Source organism: Neopsephotus bourkii, unplaced genomic scaffold (assembly GCF_033783945.1).
Source record: "Neopsephotus bourkii isolate Nb327-2 ecotype Australia unplaced genomic scaffold, CSIRO-AGI_Nbou_v1 NB_1825, whole genome shotgun sequence".
NCBI lineage: Eukaryota > Metazoa > Chordata > Aves > Psittaciformes > Psittacidae > Neopsephotus > Neopsephotus bourkii.
This window is the reverse complement of record NW_026902298.1, coordinates 3,720,870-3,746,652: the sequence shown is the minus strand read 5'-3', so window position 1 is coordinate 3,746,652 and position 25,783 is coordinate 3,720,870. Positions and strand designations below refer to the sequence as shown.

Below are 25,783 nucleotides of genomic sequence, written 5' to 3'. Positions count from 1 at the left end.
TGTGGCTGCCCCATCCCTGGCAGTGTTCAAGGCCAGGTTGGACACAGGGGCTTGGAGCAACCTGCTCTAGTGGAAGGGGTCCCTGCCTGTGGCAGGGGGGTGGAACTGGATGAGCTTTAAGGTCCCTTCCAACCCAAACCAGTCTGGGAGTCTGTGAAGCCGGGAGCCCACAGACACTTGCTGAGACAGACAACACCCATGAGGTAGGCACACACCCGGATTAACCGGGCACCCCTGATCACCGCGGACCACAGCTCCTGGGGCACCGCCACCCTTCAGGAGGACAAGGCCGCGTCCCGCTGACAGGCCTACGCGAGTGCTGCGGCCTGGCACAGCTCGCTTGGCTGCAGAGAGCGATCCCTCCGGTACGGGGCTGCCGGCAGCCCCCGCTCTCCGCTTCCCCGGTGCAGGGACCGTTCCCCAGGGACCCCCAGGTCCGCACGGCCCGCCACCATTCACCTCCAGGCCCGAGGCCCACCCGGGGGCGGTGGGTAACGGCGCTGCCACGGCAACGCCTGGCCCAATAGCGAGCGGGGGGCGGGACGATACGTCCGCGCCGAGAAGTCCAATTGGAGAGCTGAGAGGAAAGGCGGGATCACACAGGGGACCAATCAACGCTCAGGGCAGCCAGGGAAGGCGGTAGGAAGAGGCAGAGCTTTATGTCACCGGAGGGGGTAGGGGGTGAGGGAATCGCAGCCAGTCGCAAGTCAGGACAGCAGGGCGGGGGTGGAGCTTTAGGTCAGGAACCAATCAGCTGCAGTAGTGATGGACGAGCCAATCGCCGTCTGAGCAGAAGGGTCGCCGGCCAATCGGAGAGCAGCCAGCGAACAAAAGGGGCATTCCAAGCCGCCGGCCGTTTTCCCGTAGAACAATTTCACATGACGCAACGGCTGGAGGAAGAGGCTCGCGAGCCGCCGCCGCCATTTTGTGAGCGCTGAGACTGAGCCGGCGGCGGCCGACGGCAGCGGCAGCACACGCGGCATCGCCACAGCCCGCGGGAGCCGCAGCACGGAGGATGCGGTAGAGGAGCCCAGCGGCAGCGGCGGGGGGGCGGCATCGCTCGGCGGCGGTCGGCGGCAAGGGGGGAATCGCGGGGAGGGAGGCTTGTCGCTCGGTTGGGTATCGGGTCCTGCTGCCGGGGCCACGGTCGGAGAAAGCAATGTCGGCCCCGGAGAGCAGCGCTGGTAGCAGCGAGGCCCGGGAGGACGCGTGCCGCGATTACCAGTCGTCGCTGGAGGACCTGACGTTCAACAGCAAGCCGCACATCAACATGCTGACCATCCTGGCCGAGGAGAACGTGCCCTTCGCCAAGGACATCGTCTCCCTGATCGAGGCGCAAATCGCCAAGGTTTTTATATTCCACCGACTACTACTCCTACCTATACTGCTGGGGGGACCGGCCGGGGCAGCGGGCTAGGGCGGCCTCCGGGGCTAGGAGGAAAGGGCGTGTGGGGGAGATAAGAGTGAGGAGGGGTGCGGGAGGAGCCGGCAGCGGCGGGCGGATGGGAGAGGCAGGAGGAGAGCGGAGGGAACGGGGAGAGGCAGCGAGGCGAGAGGGCCTGAGGGGCGGGAAGCGGGGCGAGGCAGAGAGGAGGCCAGCGGCGGGGCGGGTATAGACGGGAAGAAGGCGAGCCAGGGGGATCAAGGGGACGTGAGGTAGTGGAGGGGGCGAGCAGAGAGAGCAGGGTTTGGGCTGAGGTGGAGGGATGGGAGAGGAGCAAGAGGCCGGAGTGGCTGTGGGGAACCAGGCAGCGTGCCTCAGCTGGGGCCAGGGAGCACGGGGTGGGGGGGGGTGTTCTTTAATCGCCAAGTTAAGGCTGCCGCTTCTAATACCCTTCACCCCGTAGGGAGCAGGGGACTCGGGGGAGGGGACCAGCCCCGCGCCACCCTGTTGGCAGTAGAAGGGAGGGTTTGGGACTCGCCCCACCGCCAAATGCAAGCTCGCGTTTGAAGCCCCGTGTAAATAACAGACACAACATGGCGGCCTGGCAGTGACTGGGCAGCGGCACCTCGCCCTTGGAGCTGGGTTTGCCCCTTACATGGAGCCAGCGTGCAGTTAGGCTGGTGTCTAAACCCTTGAGTTTAGTGGTTTCGAATACATCGCGATCGGTAGAGAGGGGTCGATGGGGACAGTTTGTGGAAGGTCTTTTAATTTTTTACTTTTATTTATTGGGGGTGGTTTGTAGTTCAAAGAGATTTAAGTTCATAGCACGCAAATTGTCCACTTCTGAAGGGCTAAATACAATGACTTACAAGTATCAGTTAAGGCGATTTTCCCAGTGAGATACTAATTTTGGTGGGGTGGGCACCCTTATCTTATAGAAAAGTTTGAAAGGTGATGATCCGCTCCGGATAGAGAAGTGTGTGTGGTGGTAATGGGGGGGGGAGGTTGTTTTTTGCTCTTCCTGATTCTAGAGAAAATTCTGTGGGTTTTGGGGTAATCTGTTTGGATTCCAGGTGCTCTGTGCCCCGATTAACGGCAGTGTTTGTGTGCGTGTTTATCTTGGTTAGAGAAGTGTATCGGTTAAGGATGGGGAAGAATTCTCCCCGACATTAGAAAGTGCAGCAGCCTGTAGGATCCTAACATGGCGTCTGAAAGGCACATGATATAAAAAGAAGGGAAAGAGGAGGCTCCCTCTGAGCCCAACCCAGGCAGTTGCTGACATCAGTCAGCCACAGCACATGGAGGGGGGTTTACAGCACCTTTTTAACAGCAGCTTTTTGTAAGAAAAGGGTTCTTCTTCCAATTCCTCCTCCCCTACTCGTGCCAGTCACCCCTCCCCCGTGGTTTCCCTTGCTCCCTCTGATCTCACGTGTTCAAAGGCTTTTTTCCCTTTGGCTTGAAATCGTGGTTTATAATGGTGAGAATTGTACTGTCTAATGATGGGGAGGGAAGGATCTCTTTAATAAGTTGCTCTTTTTATCAATGCAGGGTGGCTTTTTAGTGTTCCACAGACCTCTTCCAGTCTGCTTTTAAATGCTGCCAGTGGCTGAGTTTTGCCATTCCTTGGGGAGGTGACCTACTAACCGAATAGATCTCACCATTATATCTCCTAAAGGGCAGTGGATGTGTATAAAATGGTTTGTGATAAATAATCAATGCTGTGATATTTTTTTTTTCTTCTTCATTTCTGGGTGATTCAGAGCCTGCCCTGAAGTGTGATTTCTATATTTTTTCCTCTTTTTTTTTTTTCCAAGATGTCTAAACTCCTGTATCAATGGCTAGTTGTGCTTAGTTACTGTTTGTGACTGTGGTTTTATCGAAGGCGAGTTTTTAGTTGTTTCTGGGAAAGTGATCTCCTTTGCTAAGCCACTTTTAAAAAGTGTTGCCTTGGAGACAAGTTTGTTTAGTGTAAAATTCGAGTGGTCTGCTTTGGAATTGAATAAATGGTTCTGAAATGTGTGACTGGTATGATACTATTTGTAAATAAAAAGTGTGAAATATGTATTTGTCTTTTTATTTACCACTGTATAGGGCAGACTTTGTTTTCTAAGACCCATTTTGTGTACAAGGTTCTTTTTTAAAAAAAAACAACCAGTTTTTGCACAAGTTTGTGACTTGGGGTCCGATTTGAAACTTGAAGTCTTTTAGGAAACTAATAAAAAAGAGCCACACATTTCCAACAGTAGCTTTCCAACATTATTTGAAGGAAGAGTGGGAATTCTGTAATGACGTTTTTAAAGTGGAGGAGCTCAGTTAGTGGTGTTCTGTGTTCTGGTGGTGATGTGGTGGTGCCTTTCGGTAGCGGGCATCTTTCTTGCTAGGGGGTGTTGTATAGACCGCCTGAAAACAAAATCCCTTCCAATCTGGGGTTCCCTTGAGTGGTTACTGGAGTATGGGCTAGATACCTAATAAACATTTCCAGGAGGGAAGGCTTAAATATTCTGACCATATTTTAAGTCGTGGTTCTTAAAATGTGACACCTGAATAGCTTAGCTTTGAAGCAGGGTGTGCTGCTAAGATGCTAATCTGTGCCATAGTTTGAAATAGGCTTCCTTACAAGGCGACAGTGCTTCCGTGTATGAATACTTCTAACAGTCTGATGCGTAATGAAAGTGACAGTTAAATGTTACGTTGCTTTTGCTACTAAATGATTCCCCAGTGTCTCAAACTTAAACCTTCTCTGCGTATAGTGAACTATTTCCATTCATTGGTGAGATGGAATGAGTCTAACATACTATGTTAGTAGCTCTTTGGCATAGACACTTCTGAGACAGCTCTTTGTTTTCTCTAACAGCTGACTTTAAAAGTCAGGAATAGTGCACTCTCTTTTTTTTTCTGCAGGCATAGATTCAGAACTTAGTGTTTTTAATGTGTCACTGTGCAGGCTGCTCGAAAGAACAAACCCGTATTCCATGAACATTTTAATACTAAGTAGCTGTAGACCCAGGGGGCTTTGATTTCTGGCACTAGAGAGATGCCGTTACTCTAACGCTTGCATATTAGCTTGTTTACAAATTGAATACATTGTAGTGTAAGATAGGTTTTTAGTGTGCTGCATTTAACTTAATTTGGTTAACTTTACTGCATCCTGTCTTTTTATGGACAAAGTACAGCACCTGCCTGTTTTTACTTCATTCAGTGTGCTCAAAGGCGCTCCCCTCCCTGTCCCCAACTAACAAGGAATTCTGCCCTCTTCAATGTTAAGTTTCAGGTCATGGTAAATAAATACACATTTAAGGGTGAGGAAACATTGTGCTTTACCCATATAAAAGTATTGTTGACCGGTGCCCTTCTGTGAACCACCTAAAAGGGGAATTAAATCTAACATTGTAAAGCAAGAACACTTCCACACACCTGTCTGGATGAGGGGCTGTGATGTACGGTGTCCTTAATGAACCCAGTAGCCTGTCCTGTTTAAGATGAGCAGTGAGCGGAGTTCTGGTTTTATCCTGATCTCACCGCATGGTGAATGGGACTTTAAAAGTATTACAAGTGGATGCTCTTCTAAGGGGGTCACAGTCAACACACAGCTTGTGGTGGTGTCTTTCGTGTCCTTCTCCACAAGTCTGTGTATTTGCTGACGTGTTCTGGAACTTTGTTGTGCCTTCTGCTTTGTGAAAGCCAGTGGTGGGCATTAAAACCACCTTGATCAGGCTGGTAGTGCTTTGTGTACATTAGAAGTCGCTGTAGTGGTCCAGCATCACCACACCTTTGCACAAACTTGTTACAAGTTTTGAAACTGGATATAAATCAAACAGATAACAAAACCCAAGCCTCCTGTTGTAGCAGCTGTGTCCATGAAGATTCCCTTCTGTTGCAATTTGCTGGTTGCAGTTCCCGAGCTTGTCTGTGCCTTTACCCGGTTGACCAGATACTTGAGTTCTCTCTGGATTTTGAACCTTGTGACTGCGTTTTTGCATGCACTCTGGAAATTGGACTGTCACTGCCTGCAAGTGCCTGCAGAGAGTGGGACTCCCTCTATCTGTGTGGATTATGCTGAGATAACTGTGACCTGTTCTACGTGTGGTTTATTAAATGACTGATACTCAACAGCTACAGAAGTTCCCTGCTTGTGGCTATTTGCCAGAAGTCTGATTTGAGTTCTGTGAAACCCAGAAAAAACTGAGCATTCAGGAGGTTTGAATTAGAAACGTTTTTTAGCCGTTCCTTGAAGTGCTACTGATTGACTCCTGCTAACTTTAAAAACCTGTTTTCTCAAGTGGCTTTCCAAAGGTTCCATCAGTACATAGCAGCAATACTGTCTTGTGGGCTTTTTTTCTTTTTTTCTTTTTTCTTTTTTTTGTTTTTGCCTTTTCCCAAGCTTTGGTACACAGACAGAATAACCTGAGGTGTTCCTTTTTTGTGTGATAGACCCACCGTGCTATACTTTGAACTGAGTTACCGATTTTCCAGATTAAGTTTTTGTATAAACAGAAAAATTCCCAAGGCAATTCCCTTGGTGTTTATAGTGGCAACCAAAAAGAGAGGTCTGTATTTCTGGGATTGGTAATCCCTCTATTTAAAAAGCTTAACATGTGTTTTTGTTGTACTAAACTTCTCAGTTTCTTCTTATTACTCCAGGCTCCTGCATCAGAGAAGCTTCCTGTTATGTACCTTATGGATTCCATTGTCAAGAACGTCGGAAGAGAGTATCTTACTGCATTTACTAAAAACCTAGTTGCAACATTTATTTGTGTATTTGAAAAGGTATATACACTTTCAGAAAAGTTCTGTATTCTAAGAAAATACGTGTTCCTGGTAAAATAAATACTTGATTTCAATTTGGGGTTTTCTTGAGTGCTGAACTATACAGATTGGTTGGTTGATGTCAGTCTCAGTACTATGTACTGTGAAATACCAAGCATGTGAGTTGCATGTTAGCAGAGTCTTGATTTGGTTTATAACCATGTATAATTTTCCTATATCCAGGCAAGATTTTACCAATAGGGTTTTGTTTACCTGGATGGACCTTCTGTCATGTATAAACCAATTAACTACGAATTGTTGGTTTAGTTTTAAGATAACTAGTCTTTATGTGAAGACTAGACTGAGAATCAGTTTCTGGTGGATTTCCTCAGAGCCTCTCTCTGCTGTGGTTAGATTTGTCTGACTTACTTGATTTGTGATACGCAGAATGAGTGCTTAAACTGTGAAGAGTGAATAGCACTGATATCCACTTCTTTCCTGGTGGTCTGTGATGTGAAGGAAAAAAAAATGCTAGGGGAGAAGGGTATTAGAATGTATGGCTCTTTTACATGACAAATATGGTTAATTTCATTTAACCTTGAGAACTGTTGCTGTATCTTTTAATTTTTGCTCTTGATCTTTAAACCCAGGCAGTAATTCTGCGTATTTCCCAGTAAGAAAGGCAAATCAAAGTCCAGTTTTTGGAAGGCTGGACTTGAATGGGTTTAAGTTGGATCAGAAATGAAGGGTTAGCTTCTGTGTTTTCCTATGATTTAAGAGAGTTGCATCTCGTATGAATGAGATGTTTGTGTATTTACCTGTCACTACATATCAGTGAGGATCTGAAATCCCACTATGCTTTGTATATGGTTTTCAGATGTAATACACATAATGAAATAAGGAATAGATGATAATATGATCACAGAACACTTAAGCTCTCGTATGTAGATAGGTAGATACTCTATTTTTTCAGTATTGTGAATGTATTTTTTTTACTGAGTTGCATTTAATGTTGCAGCTGAAGCTCTGGATAATAACTGATTTTCAGAGTTCTATAGGTTAACTGTCTGATAAACTAACTAGGACTATTTATGTGTATTAATGAATTGTGTAAAGTAATCGCTTCTAATAGCATAACTGCTTGTGTTGAAAGATGCAAGTAGAATTCCAGCACTGACATTATTACAAGTTCTGTTTTATCAGTCAGTGGACACTTGATGAAGGCAGAAACTTCTCAGTCATTTTTGCACCTTTTGCAGTGAACTCCAAGCCCTCTCACTAAAAATTTTACAGGGACCCCCCCCCAGTAACTAAGTAGGAATTTCTTTTGTTGAAGTTCCTGCTCTTCCCAGACTATTCTACGTCTTGCTGTAACATATTAAAGACTAAACTGCAGCAAAACCCACCCACAAAGTCAATACTTAATGGTTGAATTGGGACATTGACATTAAGACAGCTGCATATATTTCTTCTCAAATATTTTTCATTTATTGTTCATTGAACTACTCAAGTTATGAGGTGAATGGTATTTTGCTTTACTGCAAATTTCCAACTTTTACCTGTCATGATGATCCAAACAAATTGTGAAGAGATAAAATGGGCAGTGGTCCTACAGGTCCTCTTGATCTATGGCTCACAGATGGGTCTAATTGTGCAGCTGAGCTGAAATACAGTTAACTTAAAATAGTCCTTTTGTGGCATTTGTTGGGGAAAAAAGTCCTTCAGTGGCTGACCAGCTGAGCAAAACACCTTTCCTGTGCACAGAGTTTGTGGTTTCCTGATCTGTTTGTCATTGTTGTACTCCAGTTAGCACAAACACCAGACCAGTGTGTTGTCTCAGAGGCTGTTGCCTTTCAATATTTTTGTTACTGTATTTTTTCCACAGAAATTGGGCAAATAAAATGAGAATTTTGGTAATGGAAAAGTTGAAAGAAAATTCTCAGAGAATGGTAATACGCAGTAAAACCTTCCAGTGGCCTTGAAACAACAGTCCCACATTTGAGCTGCTGTTAACTGATTTCTGCTGGTATAGATGTATGATCTGCACTGCTTTAATTCTGTGTTTAAACCAGCAAACTGTTGCTAGAACTAGGAAATGAATGAACTAAGTTCTACAGAAAAGTTTAAGAAATTGTTTTATATTAACTTAACAAGCCATAGAATTGTTTTATTGTTTTAGGTGGATGAGAATACTAGGAAAAGTTTATTTAAATTACGCTCCACATGGGATGATATTTTTCCTTTGAAGAAACTGTATGCACTTGATGTCAGAGTCAACTCATTAGATCCTGCTTGGCCTATTAAACCTCTGCCCCCAAATGTGAATACTTCTAGCATCCATGTGAATCCTAAGTTTTTAAATAAATCGGTAAGTGTTTCTGCCTCTTCTATGAACAGATGGTAAAACGTGTCATTTTCGTTGTTTGTGTGCTGCTTTTTGACAGTTGATTGTGAATGAAGTAACCTTTGTCGCCAGGTAAGAGGCATTTCTGAATTGAGAGTATTTGCTGGGTTTGGTTTGTGTGTGTCAAAATTATTCTTGATTTTGGAACGTGGTGAATTTATAATAGACGACAGGTTTGTCACAGCAGAAAGTTACAGTGGAGCAAAAGTTTTATATAGTTTTAATTACATTTTGCATTAAAAATGCAATTTCTAACTGCTGTACAAACCTAAGTGCCAGTACTAGATCATGGTAGCACTTAAAGGAGATGGAGTTGTTTGATGCCACCAGGATTTTAAATGTAACTTTCATTTATTGTGTCTCTAGCCAGAGGAATCTGCTACGCCTACCTCTGCTATAACTTCTGGTGCCTCTACTCCTCCTGCTGTTCCTGAAATACAAAAGAATTTGACACAGGAGCAACTAATAAGGCAGCAATTGCTTGCAAAGCAAAAGCAGTTGTTAGAACTTCAGCAAAAAAAATTAGAGCTGGAGCTGGAACAGACGAAAGCACAGTTGGTGAGTAGGAGAGTTGGTGAAACTTGTGTAGTTGGGTCTCATTTTATCCTGGACAGTGCTTAGGTGTGCCGGTAACTACGGTGTTGCTTTTCCCTTGGGCAGGTAGCTGTTTTAGCACTAGAGCAGTGCAAGTTGATTTGGGGTTTCTGAACAGTTACTTATTACCTAAAATCCTTAAGAATTCCACTCAGAGGTTAAAAAAAGGTGAAGTTCTTGGTATTTTGCGTTCTAACTTCTCTCCAAAATGATGCCTGCCTCTTCTTCTTCCACCTCTTCTTGTGGCTCATATCAAGCAAGGCTTTTTCAAATATATTTGCTCTTGCAGAATGGGGAAGCCTGATTGGTGGAAGCAAGGTCACCTTCCTCATTAGGTCAAAATGGTTTGATGCCACCATCTGAAGATGGTGGTTAAGCTCTATTGGTTTACATTCGTAACTGAAAGTCTTGCTGTGGTGGCAGTTGATGATTCCAAAATAAAGCATTTTTGAGGCATAGAAACTTGAACATTGTATCAGCTTCTTGGCATCTTAGTTGCCTTGAGTGTGTGGAATATATAGAAAGCTAACACTGTAACAAGAACATGTGCCTAAAGTACAGATTTTACAGTATTGACTTCATAGTACTGGTTCATATTATATTTGAATTTCATCTTTTGTAATGGCACTGCATTAGTTTAACACTTGCAGTTAACAGTGGGTCATTTTCAGTTAAATGGGTGACTCATAACTTTCAAGATGTTTTCATTTATAGTTTTGGTTTTGAGATACGAACATGAACATCTCAAGGTAGTTGTGTCATGCAGATTAATGCAGGATGTTTTCCTGTTTCAGGCTGTATCTCTTAGCGTTCAGCAAGGATCATCATCTGTAGCTTCAGTTCCAGCACCTTCTAAGCAACACATGTCTTCCACACCTCATATGACAGTTAAAGCACCTCATCAGACTGCTGTGCAATCTGAAAAAAGCAAGCCATCCCCAAGTCCTCCACTTCATGATGTCAAAATAGCAAACAGAGATCCTCGGCTTAATAGGATGAGTCAACATTCTTCTCATGGTAAAGACCAGTCTCATAGGAAAGAGTTTCCACCAAGCACAACCAGTCAGTCTGATACCAAGACAAGTAAAACAACACAATCTGAGAAACAGAGCTCAACAAAGCAGGAGAAATCGAAAACAAGTGAAAAAACACAGAAGAAAGAACTTGAGCAGTCAGAAACAAAATCTAAATCACCATCCCCTTTGAAAAATAAGCAGCCCAGTACTAAAGATACTAAAAGCCAGGAATGTGAAAGCACGAAAGTATCTGATATTAGTAAGCGGGATCCAAGACTGAAAAGACATCTTCAAGATAAAGATGGCAAAGAGGAGGAGGTGAAGGAAAAGAGGAGAAATATAGAGAAGAAGGAAAAAGAGGAACATAAGACAAGTGAACACAGAGCAGCAGGCAGCAGAAATAAAGTCATCAATGGTGCTGTTCAGAAACAAGACACAAGTACAGAGGAGACAGAGAAACAGGGTGGGAAACAAGGGAGGTCGAGTAATAGGAAACGGTCACGATCACGCTCTCCTAAGGCACGGTCACCATCTACACATTCTCCAAAAAGACGGGAGAGGAGGTCACCAAAAAGAAGACTTAGGAGCTTATCTCCTACTTCATCAACTCCAAAAATTGGAAAGATCCGTCAGATAGGTGCAAAGCAGTCTCATGCTGAAGAAAGCACACAAGCAGCAAGAGATGAAAGAAATTCGACTAAGAGGAATGCTAAACAAGAGGTGCGAGATCCGAGGAGAGTGAAAAAAGCCCAAGAAGACAGGCCTCAAGAAACAGCAGGCCAGCATTCTACTAAAGCTTCTCCTGATCCAAAGGAGAATGCAGAGAACTGGCAAGGATCCAAATCAGGCAAGAGGTGGAAATCTGGTTGGGAAGAAAACAAAAAGTAAGTTACTATCTTTAAAACAACTTCTGTTGGAAGTCAGCGGAGATTCTGCTGCTGACTTCAATGTAGCCACCTTTAGGAGGCAATGTTCAGATGGTTAAAATTGATCAGTGTAATGTATTTCTACTGGTGAAATATGGAAATGGTGTATACTTGGATTCTGAGGTGATAGTGTTGTTTTGCCATCATCAGTTCTAATAGGAATGTAACAATCATGTCCTAAATAAAGAAGTAATCTGTATTTTAAATCTACTCTTGCTTTCAGCACACAGCAGAATGAAGAGCACCAAGCACTTGGTAAATCTCCTCACCAAAGACACCGGGAAAATTGGCCTGCTGGCAAAGGAATTCTATCACCCCGAGCACCAAAGCAGCAGCACCGGTTAAGTGTGGATGCCAATTTACAGATTCCCAAGGAATTGACATCTGCAAGCAAGAGAGAATTACTTAAGAAGGTAATAACCATAAGTCTGTCTTCATAGAATTGTCCTGGATATATGTAGTTTGCTTTGCTTTTTGGAAGTCTAAACCTTTAACTTTATATTCTAGGCCAATGAACGGTTGACATCGGGTGAAATAACACAGGATGAGTTCCTCATGGTGGCTCATCAGATTCGACAGCTGTTCCAGTATCAGGAAGGAAAGCACAGATGTAATGTCTGGGATAGCCCTACAGAGGAAAAATGTGGTTTGAAAAAGAAACCTCTTCTGTCAGATGCAGAGTTAACATATTACGAACATAAAGCTAAACTGAAAAGAACTCAAGTTCAGCATTCCTTGTCAAGGCTTGATCTGTTGGATCCTGATGATATTCTGGATTATCATTTACCTGATGCATTGCTTTCTGGAATAGAGTGTGAGCAAGCAAAAGCCAAGCGTGGAGTACAGTTCGATAGGAAAGAGCCATTTGGGGAGAGAGCGAGGAGACACTCTCCTGTAAGTGGCACTAACAGACCTTTTGCTGATAACCTCTCACCACTTGAGGGTCGACGAAGACTTGAGGAACAGAATGCTACTAAGGCAGCAAGAGGTTCTAAGAACTTTGATCCTTATGATAGCTGGGGAGAATCAGAGGAATTCAGAGATGCTCTGAGACAGCAGGGGAAAAGCACATCCACAGAGTTCCAGAAAATAGATGGTGATGCAGTCTGCAGATTCGATAATCGTGAGGAAAGACAACTTCTTGGGCAAGCTGGTGTGTGATTTTCCTTTAGTTTACATCGCTTAAATGCTCAGTAACATACTGCTAGTTACTTACCTGGTTTGCTCTGGGTTTTTTAGGTGTTCGAGAGGAGCCAAGATCACCGTTCAGTGAACGTTTTAAAAGAGCTAGGTTTGAAGATCCAGAGAAAGCACCATTTCCAGAAAGTCCAGGATCGAGATTTGGAGGCATTGAAGCAAAGCAGAGGATAAGTGCACTGATGGAAGAGAGACCTCTATTTGATGGCTCACCTAGACAGGCTGCTGCAAGGGTTGGAGTAGATGGACAAGGAAGCCCTTTTGGTGATGCTTCTGCTGCTGCGGCGAGTTCCAGAATTGATGGGCCACCTGGACAGGCTGCTCTGAGATTTGAGGGGCCTTTGGTGGGAGCGGGTGCATCTCAATTTGATGGACCGCTGGCAGGAGCAGGGGGAGCTGGAGCCCTAAGATTTGATGGGCCACCAGGGCAGCTGGCAGGGGCCCTGAGGTTTGAAGGACCTCCAGGACAGGGTGCTGGAGGAGGTCCATTGAGATTTGAGGGCCCTCTTGGGCAGATAGGTGGGCCACTGCGCTTTGAGGGGCCTGCAGGTGGTCCTAGATTTGAAGGACCAGGAGTTGGCCTCAGGTTTGAGGGTCCCCGTGGTCAGCCTTCAGGTGGTCTCAGGTTTGAGGGACCTCATGGTCAACCTATGGGGCCTCGAGGTCAACCAGGGGGTGGTCTCAGGTTTGAGGGACCCCATGGTCAGCCCTTGGGGCCTCATCGTCAACCAGGGGGTGGCCTCAGGTTTGAGGGGCCACATTTACAGCCATTGGGGCCCCATGGTCAACCTGGAGGTGGCCTCAGATTTGAGGGGCCCATGGGGCCCCATGGACCATCAGGTGGTGGACTCCGATTTGATGGGCCACATGGACCATCAGGTGGTGGGCTCAGATTGGAAGGACCAGGTGTAGGTCCTAGGTTGATTGATGGACCAATACACCAGGGAGCTGGACTTAGATTTGATGGTCCTTTGGGTCGGGCTGGCCCGAGGTTTGATGGTTGTCACGCAGCTGGATTCGATGGTCAGCCTGGACAGTTGTCTTTGTTACAAAGATTTGATGGAATCCATGGAGCACCTGGTCCAAGATTTGAAAGGGCTCCTGGCCAACAGGCACAACCACGTTTTGATACAGCCATACCTCAAAGATTTGATGGACCTCACCAGCCAGCCTCTAGGTTTGATTTGCCACTTGGCCTTCAAGGTTCACGCTTTGAAAATGTAGCTAACCATCCTGCCTCAAGACTAGAACTGTCACCATATGGACAGGGTGGTCCATTTGTTGACCATCCTGGCCATGGCTACAATGGACCATCTCATGGGATGCAGTTCCAGAGACCTGATCTCTTTGATGGTTCACCTGGACCAAATTTCAATGGGCCAGCTGGGCCTGGAGCACAGAACTTCCCACTGCGAGCAGCTGGGCATTACTTTGAAGAAAAAGGGCTTCAAGGTCCTCAGTATGGAAACTTCAATAACATGCCAATGGGAAGTAGTCAGGTAAGAGCTGATGGTTTGCTTGTGGACTCTTCCTGTGTAGAGAATTAGCAGGTTTTTCTTCCTCTAAAAATTGGAAGGTTCTCCTAAAGAGCTGGTGGAATGAGAGCCAGTTTAAAGCTGAGAGTCATCCTGCTTCCGTAGGTTCTAGATAATTTAAGAAGGACATGCAGTGCTATTTTTGAATAATCTATTTTTAAGAATTAAAGCAAATACTGGATCTTTACAATCACTTCATAGCTCAGAATATGACAGTGAAATTAGTATTTCTAAATGGAAAAATGAGGTAATTAGAAGCCTGTGGTATCTTATTATACTTGCACAAAAGTAAATTCTGTATAAAGCATTAAAAAATAACATTGGGATTATAGAATGGGTTGCGTTGGAAAGGACCTTAAAGCTCATCCAGTTCCAAGCCCCTGCCACAGGCAGGGACCCCTTCCACTAGAGCAGGTTGCTCCAAGCCCCTGTGTCCAACCTGGCCTTGAAAACTGCCAGGGACAGGGCAGCCACAGCTTCTCTGAGCACCCCGTGCCAGCGCCTCAGCACCCTCACAGGGAAGAGCTTCTACCTAATGTCTCATCTCAGTCTCCCCTCTGTCAGATTAAAGCCATTCTCCCTTCTCCAGTCCCTGTCCAGCTTTCCTGTTCCAACACCCTTTAGGCATTGGAAGCTGTTACAATGTAACTGAATGTACACCATTTTCTAAGAGGTATAGAACTGGAATGGACAAAATTCCGTTGTCTCTTTGCAGTTGTTGGTACTGGTGACAAGCAGGTTTAAAGAGATACATATAACTGGGGTGAATTAAGAAAGAGCAGACATTGTTCAGCCTGGAGAAGCTGCTTGGAGACTTCAGAGCAGCTTCCAGTATCTGAAGGGAGCCTGCAAGGATGCTGGAGAGGTCCTGTTCGTCAGGAACTGTAGACATAGGACAAGGGGTGATGGGTTTAAACTGAAACAGAAGTTCGGGTTATATATAAAGAAGTTCTTCCTTATGAGAGTGCTGAGGTGCTGGCACAGGGTGCCCAGAGAAGCTGTGGCACCTGGCAGTGTTCAGGGCCAGGCTAGACAGGGCTTGGAGCAACCTGCTCTAGTGGAAGGTGTCCCTGCCCGTTGCAGGGGGTTGGAACTGGATGAACTTTAAGGTCCCTTCCAACCCAGATAATTCTATGATTCTGTGATTGCTGAACTATAGTCTTCTAAAATTCACTTGGCACCAGCATGCTTTAAAAGCTCAGTTGTCTTTGCTGAGGCCCCTGTTTGAAACGCTCTCTTCAACAGGGGAAAATAACAAGTGGAAACAATGTTGTTTCAGGAGAGGAGAGATTTTAAAGCATTTTTCTTTTGGGGATAATAATGGAACATGAAAAGTTAAGTTACTGTGTGAAAGCAGGTGACGTGTCCTGCTAACCTCTAATGCAGTGAGATTTTAAAGAACTTGTAAATGCAGAAAGCACCCAGCTGGGGGGAAAACACCCCAATTTTATTACAAGGATGTTATAAAACCTGTTTTTCTACCTGAAGATCACTGTGGCTGGTTTGCTGTAAGAGTTCTGCTTTCGTATGTGTCATATAGTGAATGCTGTTTCAGTTCTTAGATCAGAACTGATCCTGGCATTTGTTAATAGGCCCTTATTGATTTCTTTAATTTCTTTGTGATGAGCTTTCTTTTGGTGGACAGGAACAATTTAAAAGGAAGAACTGTTTGGAAAATGGGATTGAAGGCTCATGGCTCTACAAGAAATGGTGTTTGGGGGATTTTGGTTTGGTTTGGGCTTTGTTTGGAGTTTCTTGTTTGGTTTGGGTGGGGTTTTTGGTTTGTTCTAATGTAAATGTTAGGCAAAGTGAGTAAGTGTTCCTGATACTTCTGTAGTGAAAGTGAGGCAAAGTTTATGTTGTCATTTGTGGACCTTTCGATACCAAACTGACTTTAGAAGGAATTTAACGTGTATGAAAATACTGAGAAATATTGAGATCTTAATGATAAAATTATAAAAAGGAAACTTCAAATTGTACACAAACTACTTCAATGCTGCCTTTCACAGGTTTCTCTCATGTCTGCTCAAGGAGGGCCTTATGGCCAAGGTCAACAGTATTTGCCAAATCCTGGAGGTTTTGTTCAGAACCCTGCAGGTGGGTAACAAAACCAGTGATCTTCCTTTTCTTTCTCTTGGATTATTGTGTTGATGGCCACAAAAATGACCCTTTGATAATGTTCCACAGTACAAGGTCTGTGTGGATGGAGGGAAGCCTCCTCAGTGAGGTGTCTGTGGATGGGGTTTCTATAGTACCTTCATCTTTTCAGGGGTTTCCCTCAAAGAGTGAAGGCTTTCACTAGTTCTCATTCCTGTGTGGGTTTGGTATGTAGTTGTGCTTAAAGAAAAAGAGAAAATGAATACATTTTGTCTGCTTTTCTGGAAAGCCCCAATCTGTATGGGTGCATGAGTGGTCAGTAATGAAAAGATTTTTAAAAGTCAGAAATAGTTCAAGTAGGGGATGAAGTGGATTGGTGTTGGTGAAATATTTAAGCATTAAATAAAGAAAATGCTGCATTTCAGTAACCACTGTCCAGTAGGAATCTCTGTATGGGCAGCAAGCTTAAATAGCACTTCTGCTGTGGAGGAAGAAATTAGCCAAGGATTAGGGATAAAGCAAAGAGAGTTGATAAATAATTTGGAATAAAAAAGGAAGAAACAAGGGGCTGAAGGAAAAGTGTGTTTTGAAACATGCAGCTGAAAGTGATTTTTCTGATGCAACTTCCTGTCTCCTTGAATGTTGATGTTTTTTCCCAGGAGCCGTTCCACATTCATACCCTGATAACCACCTTGGGCAGGTTGATGTCAATGAGCTGTTTGCTAAACTGCTGAAAACAGGGATCCTCAAACTGTCAAAAACTGACTCCACTTCAGCACGTATGTAGATCCATCCACTCTAACTACTAACTAACTTCTAACTACTCAGCCTATCCACAACTGAAGTATAAAGCGAAGTATTAGAGCTGTTGTGAACTCCTGCATGGTTTTTTAAACTGAACTTTGGTTTTGGGAAGGGATTTAGAGTGTGTGATAGAGTAAACTGCTAGTATCTATTTTTTTGACTTGAAATTCTGAGTAGCTTGTAGTTTTTCGTATGCTTTATTTATGTTAATGATGTTAGAAGACGATTGACTTGGCTATTGCGCATGTGTATTTTAGCATAGTGACATTGTATTTGTTAACAGTTGAGTAAAGATAGCTGTCAGGAGCACGTCACTTCTTTCTGATGATGTGCTGAAATTTTGGTAAAATATCTTTTATGCTGTCTAGAAGTGAATGAAGGATCAGCCCAGCCTGCTGCTGAAGAGGAGGATGATGACCAGAATGAAGATCAAAATGTCCCAGACCTCACAAACTTCACTGTTGAAGAACTAAGACAGTGAGTATAGTAGAACGAGTCTACAGTGCAGTAACAGTGAATGACATAGGTGTACCTAAGATAGTTAATCCAAGACAGCTGAGAGCTTTTGAAAGATTCTATGTCATTTTGTGACTGAGAGGACCTGCAGGTTATAGTGGCCTGAGAGAATTTGAGAGAGGACAAAGATGGAAAATTAACCTGGGAAAAGCTATCTTTACACAGGTTGCATGTTGTTACTTTGTAAGGTTGTGATGATACAGAGAATCATACAACGGCTAGAGTTGGAAAGGACCTTAGAGTTCACCTAACCCCCTGCCACGAGCAGGGACACCTTCCACTAGAGCAGCTTGCTCCAAGCCCCATCCAACCTGGTCTTGAACCAGGGATGGGGCAGCTGCAGCTTCTCTGGGCACCCTGTGCCAGCACCTCAGCACCCTCACAGGGAAGAGCTTCTGCCTAAGAGCTCGTCTCAGTCTCCCCTCTGGCAGGTTCAAGCCATTCATTCCCCTTGTCCTGTCCCTACAGGCCCTTGTCCAAAGCCCCTCTCCAGGTTTCCTGCAGCCCCTTTAGGCACTGGAGCTGCTCTAAGGTCTCCCCTTCAGGAGCCTTCTCTTGTCCAGGCTGACCCAGCCAAGCTCTCCTAGACTGTCCAGAGCAGAGGTGCTCCAGTCATCAGAGCATCTTTGAGGCCCTCCTGTCATCTCGCTGTAACTTCCTGCATGACTGTTAATTTTACCACCTTTGCAGTAGTTTGCAAAGCTGAGCCAAATTTAGGCTTTAGGGATTTTATGCACTATTAGCTGATGAAACTAGTAGACACGAAACACAACACTAGAAAGCTTCTCATATGATAATAAGGGGTTAATATTTGTTTATTGGAATGTTCCAGTTGGTTGTGCTGTGAACATGAGGAAGAATTTATCTACATGTGTGCTTTGGCTGTGCAGTAGATTCATGTTTTTTCTCTTGTGGACATATGAGCAACTTACTGAGCAACTTCTTACCTGCGTCTTTTCAAAGAAATGTTAGGAATTCTTCTCCACCTCTTTCTGTAGGCGCTATGATAGCGTTATAAATCGTCTGTACACTGGAATTCAGTGTTACTCGTGTGGAATGAGATTCACCACTTCACAGACAGATGTTTATGCGGATCATTTGGATTGGCATTATCGTCAGAACCGGACAGAAAAAGATGTTAGCAGAAAAATCACACATAGAAGATGGTACTACAGTTTAACAGTAAGTAGTGCAATGTGTGGCTTGATAAATTAGAGGCTGGATTCTGTGTTTTGCTTATGTATGGGCTGTAGTATTGCAGTTGATATCTGCATCATCACACAAGTTGGCCTGTGGTAAACAACGTCTTAGATATTTCAAGTAGTTCTCAAATGCCTGTTGAAACACAAAAGGGAATTGTGTGACGAACAGTAACCAGTGTGAGGCCAGTGGTGCTGTTCTCATCGCACTGACAAGTGTGACATTGTGAAAAAGCACCCACTGTGCTCGTGCTGCATGTGGGGAGCACTGCAGCTCTGATGAGAATTCACTGAATTATGGTATTTGGGGGATATCTTTTGGTTGTTGCTCTTTTTTTATTCCCTTATTGTTTAGCCATTTCTGGCTATTTGTCAGAGTCTGACTGTGAATGAAACCTTCTTCCTTAGGACTGGATTGAATTTGAGGAAATAGCTGACCTCGAGGAGCGTGCAAAGAGCCAGTTCTTTGAAAAAGCTCATGAAGAGGTTGTGCTGAAGACACAAGAAGCTGCGAAAGAGAAGGAATTTCAGAGTGTTCCTGCAGGACCTGCTGGAGCAGTTGAGGTAAGCTTCAGCTTGTGTTTTATTAGTTCAGATAAGAACATTGTTTCCCTACACCTGTTCGGAGCAGTCCCAGGCACAGCTTCAGGTTGGGCAGAGAAGAAATTCAGAACAGCCCTGCGGAGAAGGACTTGGGGGTGTTGTTCGATGAGAAAATGAACATGAGCCGGCTTCAGTGTGCGCTTGCAGCCCAGAAAGCCAACCGTATCCTGGGCTGCATCAAAAGGAGTGTGACCAGCAGGTCGAAGGAGGTGATCCTGCCCGTTTTCTCTGCTCTCGTGAGACTTCACTTGGAGTATTGTGTGCAGTTCTTGTGTCCTCAGCATAAAAAGAACACAGAACTGTTGGAACAAGTCCAGAAAGCGCCATGAGGATGATCAGGGGACTGGAGCACCTCCCATATGAAGATAGGCTGAGAAAGTTGGGGCTGTTCAGCCTGGAGAAGAGAAGGCTGCGTGGAGACCTCATAGCAGCCTTCCAGTATCTGAAGGGGGCCTATAGGGGTGCTGGGGAGGGACTCTTCATTAGGGACTGAAGTGATAGGACAAGGGGTAATGGATTAAAACTTAAACAGGGGAAGTTTAGATTGGATAAAAGGAGAAAATTCTTTCCTGTTAGGGTGGTGAGGCACTGGAATGGGTTGCCCAGAGAGGTTGTGAATGCTCCGTCCCTGACAGGTTCAAGACCAAGTTGGACAAGGCCTTGGGTGATACGGTTTAGTGTGAGGTGTCCCTGCCCATGGCAGGGGGGTTGGAACTTGATGATCTTACGGTCCTTTCCAACCCTAACCATTCTATGATTCTATGTAGACTGAAGTCTTGTTCTTGCATCTGTGCAGCCACCTCACAGGTGGTGTATTTTTGTGTGTGTAATGGTTGTTTCCCAGGCGTGGATAGCAGTGTAAATCTCCTGCAGTTCAGTAAAATCTACGCCCCTCAGCAATCCATTGAAATGGGCAGACTGTGTTAATTTGATGGATGTTTCTGTAGAGAAACTGGAGCAGGTGAACTGGAAATGGTCCTTTGCCATTCAAATCGGGCTTACTGGGTTTTGATACTTTTACACAGAATTTCTGTTTTGGTGGAAAATAAGCATTAGGACAAAGAAACATCTCAGCGTCACTTGTAGAGCTGTATTTTGGTAGGTGAATTGGTACAAATTTGGTAGGCGAATCAAGTACAAATATTGTTACAACTAGCTATCAGGTAATGAAGGCCTTTGTTCTGAGTTAAAAGTACCTTCTGTGCTTTGCTCTCCAGTTTGATTATTTTACACAGAAGTATGAAAAATGTTAATACTTCATTTAAATAGCCTGTTTTTTTTAGCCTGAGGCTCCAGGTTAAGGAGAAGAGTGAATATAATGCCATAAATAGTATTAAATCCCTGTGCTAGGTTGTCTTTATATGTCAGTAAACCAGCATTATATTGTTATGAAACGTTGTGCTTAGACTTCCTGGCTTCAAAGGGCAAAACTCCCCTTTCTCAAGTGACAGCAGTTGTCAGGGCCAGATGCTGATGTGCGAACTATACTCAAATAACTTCTAATTCATGTTTTCTAAAGTGTGGAAGACAGATCATGGTGTAGTCTGAATGTATTTAAAAGACCCTTATTTGCCTGTCACTAGGTTTCTGAAGTTCGTGTGTTCCAGTAAGGTGTTGGAATAATGTCATTTATTTCTGTTACTGTGTATTAACTTTTCAGAGCTGTGAAATCTGCCAAGAGCAGTTTGAACAATACTGGGATGAGGAAGAGGAAGAGTGGCACCTGAAGAATGCTATTAGAGTAGATGAGAAGGTAATCTGATTGTACTCACATGTGATATTTATAGTAAAACCCCACAGAATTACAGCAAAGAAAGAGAAAGCCAAGGGGTTTAGTACTAAATGTTCCATCCCTGTTAGTGTTCAAGGCCAGGCTGGATGTAGCCTTGGGTGACATGGTCTAGTGTGAGGTGTCCTTGCCCATGGCAAGGCCTTGGAACTAGATGAACTTAAGGTCCTTTCCAACCCAAACCATTCTGTGATCCTGTGATTCTAAAGGCTCTGTTTCTCCTGGGGGTTCCCATGGTAGTTTTCCAGGCTTCCAGGTACATAAATATCCCAGCCCTTGGAAGTGCATGAAGTCCTGACGGCATTAGTGTAGCCTCATTGGCCTTCCCTTACACTGCTGTGCTGAAGGGAAAATTGACATCTTTCTATATAGGTGTAGATAATTGGTTCATTTATTTCTGTATGCAGCTGTATAAGATAATTCCCAGCACTTAACCAGGTTCCTGTATTATAATTTGCCCTAAATAAATACAGAATCATTTCCCAGTCGTCTTTGATGCCATACTTTGCCTGCTTGCACTGTTGTGTGATGATGTGTAACTGACATTGTTCTGTATGTAACCAATCATCCTGCTGTAATTAAATATCTAACCATTCTCTTTCAGATTTACCATCCATCTTGCTACGAAGATTACCAAAACGTAAGTGAATCCTTCTTCATGGTTTTTGAAGCATTTGGCTTTCACTTTGTTTGCTGGAGCTCTGCCTTTGCAGGGAGCAGATGCATTCAGAGCTACCCATTTCTCTTGTCCAAGGCTTGCATGGCATGTTTGTAATACAGAATTAGCCAGGATGTATTTCGTGTTGCAGTGTGCCGTGACAGCTTGTGTTGTACACGACTGAAGTGAAACCATCGTTTGAAACCACATCCTGCATTTGTCAAGTAACACATGTAATCTGAGGAATTTGCAAAAACGGAATAGATGGGTGTTACAGTGTGTTGTGTTCTGGGAGTCAGAGTTCCCTTGGGGGAGGCAAGGAGTAGTTTATGGTAGTGTGTTAAGCATTTCACCACTGATTGGATGACACTGTTTCAAAGGAATTGTGAAAAGTAATGCCATTAAAACGGTAAATTTGTTTTCTGAGGATCTTGATCAAATAGAAGTTTGGGTTTTGAGTGCCTGACCATCAATGCATTTATGTTTTGAAAGAGTAAAAGGGGTAAGGAGCTAAAAATTCTTCCTGTAATGTGTGTTAATACTGCTTTGACTTTGGCATTGCAGACATCATCCTTCGATTGCACGCCATCTCCCAGCAAGACCCCTGTAGAAAACCCATTAAATATAATGTTGGACATTGTTAAGCAAGAAACAGAAGAGCCCTGTGAGTCACCTAAAGTGAAAGAAGAACCTGACGACACCCCTCCTGCCTGTGCAGAAGAGAGCAGCACACCTGCATCTACAGACATAAAGACAGAACCTGATGAGTCTGTTTAAATACACTTGAGGTATGAACATACTTTTTTTTTACAGAAGAGCTGCTGTGTTATCTCTGGAAGGCAAATACTTTTTATATGAAATAAAAATGTTCAACTGAGGCAGGGCCTCAAACTACTGCTTGGTTAATAAATACATTTTTGTATTTGAATTTCTTGCCTGCACAGTTTCAGGTGTCATTGTGTGAAAGTTCTGTCGATGCGTGAAAAATGAAATGGAATGAAATGGTCTATGTAAAAAATGTACAATTTTCACTTGTGGAAATATAAATTATAAATAAAAGCTATTTTTGCTATATATGGGAGTGTAACGTTTATGCACACCATCAAACGGAGACAGCGTTTCTGTACTTTTTTCAGTTGAAATGAACTTAACACGAGAACTTTTGGCTCAGTAAGATTCAGAAAGCAAATCATCTTCCTTCAGTTATGCCACAGGTGATAGGAATTTCTCACAGAGGTGGGGACACAGTGCAGGAACGTCTCACAGGCAACCCGAGGTTTCTTTTCTTTCTAAACTTATTTGAACAAACTTACATATCCAGATAGAAATAAAAAAAAATTAAAAAAACCCTAAAAAATAACCAAAAACCACAAGTTTTGGGTGGAAGGGGAGAATATAACAAAGCAACCAGAGTGCTTGATTGTGAACACAAGTGCCAACAACCACTTAACAAACCAGGATGCCTGGTAGTTAAGACACTTTTAATGATTCTTTTTTCTTCCATTAGTCAACCACCTAAGAATTTAATACAGCTGAACACTTTTCTTTACGTTACGGGGCGGGGGGGGGGAATGAATGTAAGAATGCTCATTTGAAACATGGTTAACACTTTTCTTTTTGTTGCTTATGACTGGACTTAGATGGTAAACCAGATATCCTGAGATGTTAATATTTCTTAAATGTAATAAATATAATTAAGCATATGTTTGAGTGTCTCTTCCTTTCAAAACTGGGTTTGTGGGGGAGTGGAAGTAATCATCCAGCTGTGTGCATTTCATGTTGTATTTGTTCTGCCACGTGTGTATTTGTGGAGTGCTGGGAGCAAGACACAAGCAGTAATAAGAGCAGTACCACAGTCTAAGGGTATTACTCTTGCAGTGAGGGTGGTTGGGAGATCAGAACTTGCTCTTGGTGCATAATGTACGGGCTGCGAAGGTGGTTTTGCTGTTGGCTGCGACTTCTTCCCATCTTCACAACTTCTTCCCATCTTCAAGCAGTTTAAGATGTAATTCCTTGACTCATATTAAGGCTGTAGCTATATTTGTGAGTGCCCTGTTAGATGTCAACCTTAAAAATAGCTTTAGAGAAAAGCTAGAGGAGCAAGAATACTTCCATGAGGTTGATGGGTGTAAGTCAGTCCTGGTGGGCTGTGGGCTGTGCTGTGGTGAGTTACTCCTCTGTTACTTGCTCCAACACTTCATGTCCTGGAAGACTTAATTTGTAAGTCCCACAAACTCAGCGCAGACTGAGCAGAGATGTGATTGATGTCTTCCGATGTTTGAAGGCTGTTAGAAAAGGGGAATGCGTTACTCAGTCTGCTAGGGACAGAAGAGGGACATCTAAGTTGCAGCAAGAGGATTTGTGGCAACTTCACAATGAGGATAATAAAGCTCTAAATGGATTTTACTTGGTCCATGTAATTAACAATGTTTACTGTAAATCCAACTGGGAAGGGTTCATCCTGCCTGGAAGCAGGACTGTGGAAACGCAAGGAAAAAACATCCCCTTGCACCCTGTCAATGTGTCAGTGCAGAGAGAAGGTTAAAGATGTACAAATCGTGACAGCATGACTATCCTGCATGAACAGGTTAAATACCTCTTGGTGGTTCGGAGGTAAGAATGGACCCTTACCTTACACTTCTCGCTGGGGAGTGCCATGAAAACACTGGGGCTGCCCTAAAGCCTTGCACCCGGCAGTGCAAGTCCTTCCCCTCATGCGCTGCCGCCGCCCGCAGGCACCCCCATGGCCGCTCACACAGACGGACCCCGCTGCCTCCCTGCCTCCCTGAAGGCGGGCGGGCTCCCGTCTCCCCTCAGGCACCATGGCCGGGCCGCCCGCCATTTTCCTCCCTCGGGGAGCGCCCGCTGTGCCCATAACCGTGCCCATAGCAACCCCTCAGCGGCGTCGGGAGCTGCGAGGAGGAGGGTACGGAGAGTGCGGCCGCTTCTGCTGTGAGGGGCCGCCATGTCCCCGCCCGGTGAGACTCTTCCCCGCTTCCCTTCCCTGAGGGCTGCGGGCAGCCATGAGGGGACCGCCCCGCGGGACGGGGCCCTGCGGTCCCTCGACCGAAACCCACCCCATTGACCCGGGACCCCCCCCCCGAACACCGGGATTGCTCGATATTCTCCGAGCAGGCGAGGAAGGGCAGTGTAACGGTGGTGTAGCGGCAGCGTAGCAGCAGTCTTTGCCTGCAGCCAGCCCCCCTCGTCCCCCTGGGGCTGCACAGGGTGGGTTTGTGTGCTCAGAAACAGTGGAAAGCACGAAGTTGCTTCCTTCCCCTGTTGTGAGCCATATTCTCCTTCACTCGATTCCTTTAGTTGAGTTTTGGGTAGCTGGTCATCTCAGAATGCTTCCTTAATTCTAGTTTCCTCCTTTGAGCATCTGATAACAGTTTTGACGGGAAGTTGCACTAAAATTAGGGAACCAGTAATTTCGCTTTCAAAATGACCGTATTTCTCACAGAATTAATGTTAGCAGCTGTTTGCTGAACCTCAGTCCCAGGGGAGCTCCCCTTGGGCTGTGCCAGGAGCCACGCAGCAGCGCTTGGCATCCATCTCCACACGCTGTAGGTCTCCAGAGGGAGAAGGGAGACAAGCTTCCCTCTGTTGGCAAGGCTCTTCCTTGGCTTTTGTTCTCGGTTTGGAAACACAGAGGATAACCTTGAACTTGTGCTGGAACACTGTGTTAAACATCAGTACTTTGGCAAGCGCTGGAATTGGCCATATCCTCCCCTGATGTGAGTGTGTCGTTGCACTGAAGCCTGTAGCCCTCCCTTGACATGAAGAGAAATTGCTCCCTTGTGGGGAACCTATGTCCTGGTGGCGTTGCCTCTTTTAAAAACAACTCAAACTACAAAATATACTTTCATATTATTCACAAACGTGAACCAGGTGACCTCCTGAGGTCGCTTCCAACCTGAATTATCCGGTGTTTCTATGCTGGTGCTGTTTGTCCAGACAGTGTTTTGCAGGATGGAGTCCTGGCTCCTAACGGAAGCAGAGCCTGCCGAGCAGGGGGAGGTGGAAGCGCAGCGATGCACAGCCACCAGATCGAGCAGTGTTACTGGCAGCCTGGGGTGATGAAACAGCTTCTGCCCTCTCTTCCTCTCTGTGGCAACCCCAAATCTGCCTGAGCACTGCTATCGCTGAGCACTGCTGTCACTGAGCACTGCTGGCACACTACTGATTAAATTAAAATAGACACTGGTAAATGGCAAATGCTGTTTTTAATTGTATTAAAATTCTATTATAATCTGCGTATATCACGAACATGCCAGGTTGGATGTGGCTTGGAGCAGCCTAGTCTAGTGGCAGG

The 25,783-nt window shown here is 44.7% G+C and overlaps 1 protein-coding gene across 5 annotated transcripts; it reads left to right on the top strand.

Moving 5' to 3' along the window:
- The first annotated feature begins 1,095 nt into the window (after positions 1–1,095).
- PCF11 (PCF11 cleavage and polyadenylation factor subunit) lies at positions 1,096–22,542 on the top strand. 5 transcript variants are annotated; one of them, XM_061343330.1, is made up of 16 exons: positions 1,096–1,348; positions 6,026–6,151; positions 8,310–8,498; positions 8,901–9,092; positions 9,923–11,028; positions 11,294–11,483; positions 11,578–12,223; positions 12,310–13,766; positions 15,812–15,899; positions 16,559–16,678; positions 17,075–17,180; positions 18,218–18,401; positions 18,827–18,982; positions 20,682–20,774; positions 21,415–21,450; positions 22,033–22,542. In XM_061343330.1, the coding sequence occupies exons 1-16, from the start codon at positions 1,160–1,162 to the stop codon at positions 22,243–22,245; spliced, it is 5,091 nt and encodes a 1,696-aa protein (XP_061199314.1). In that variant the 5' UTR covers positions 1,096–1,159; the 3' UTR covers positions 22,246–22,542. The 5 variants fall into 5 exon arrangements, with proteins under 5 accessions (XP_061199314.1, XP_061199313.1, XP_061199315.1 ...); XM_061343329.1 differs by having other exon boundaries at positions 17,072–17,180; XM_061343333.1 differs by lacking the exon at positions 1,096–1,348 and adding an exon at positions 2,411–5,581 and having other exon boundaries at positions 17,072–17,180.
- Positions 22,543–25,783: the final 3,241 nt, after the last annotated feature.

Bases quoted from the DNA above. Each gene is read 5' to 3' on its own strand.
- PCF11 (XM_061343329.1), top strand. From the start codon at position 1,160: ATGTCGGCCCCGGAGAGCAGCGCTGGTAGCAGCGAGGCCCGGGAGGAC. The intron at 6,152-8,309 runs GTATATACACTT...TTATTGTTTTAG, and splicing joins TTATTTGTGTATTTGAAAAG to GTGGATGAGAATACTAGGAA. The intron at 13,767-15,811 runs GTAAGAGCTGAT...TGCCTTTCACAG, and splicing joins TGCCAATGGGAAGTAGTCAG to GTTTCTCTCATGTCTGCTCA.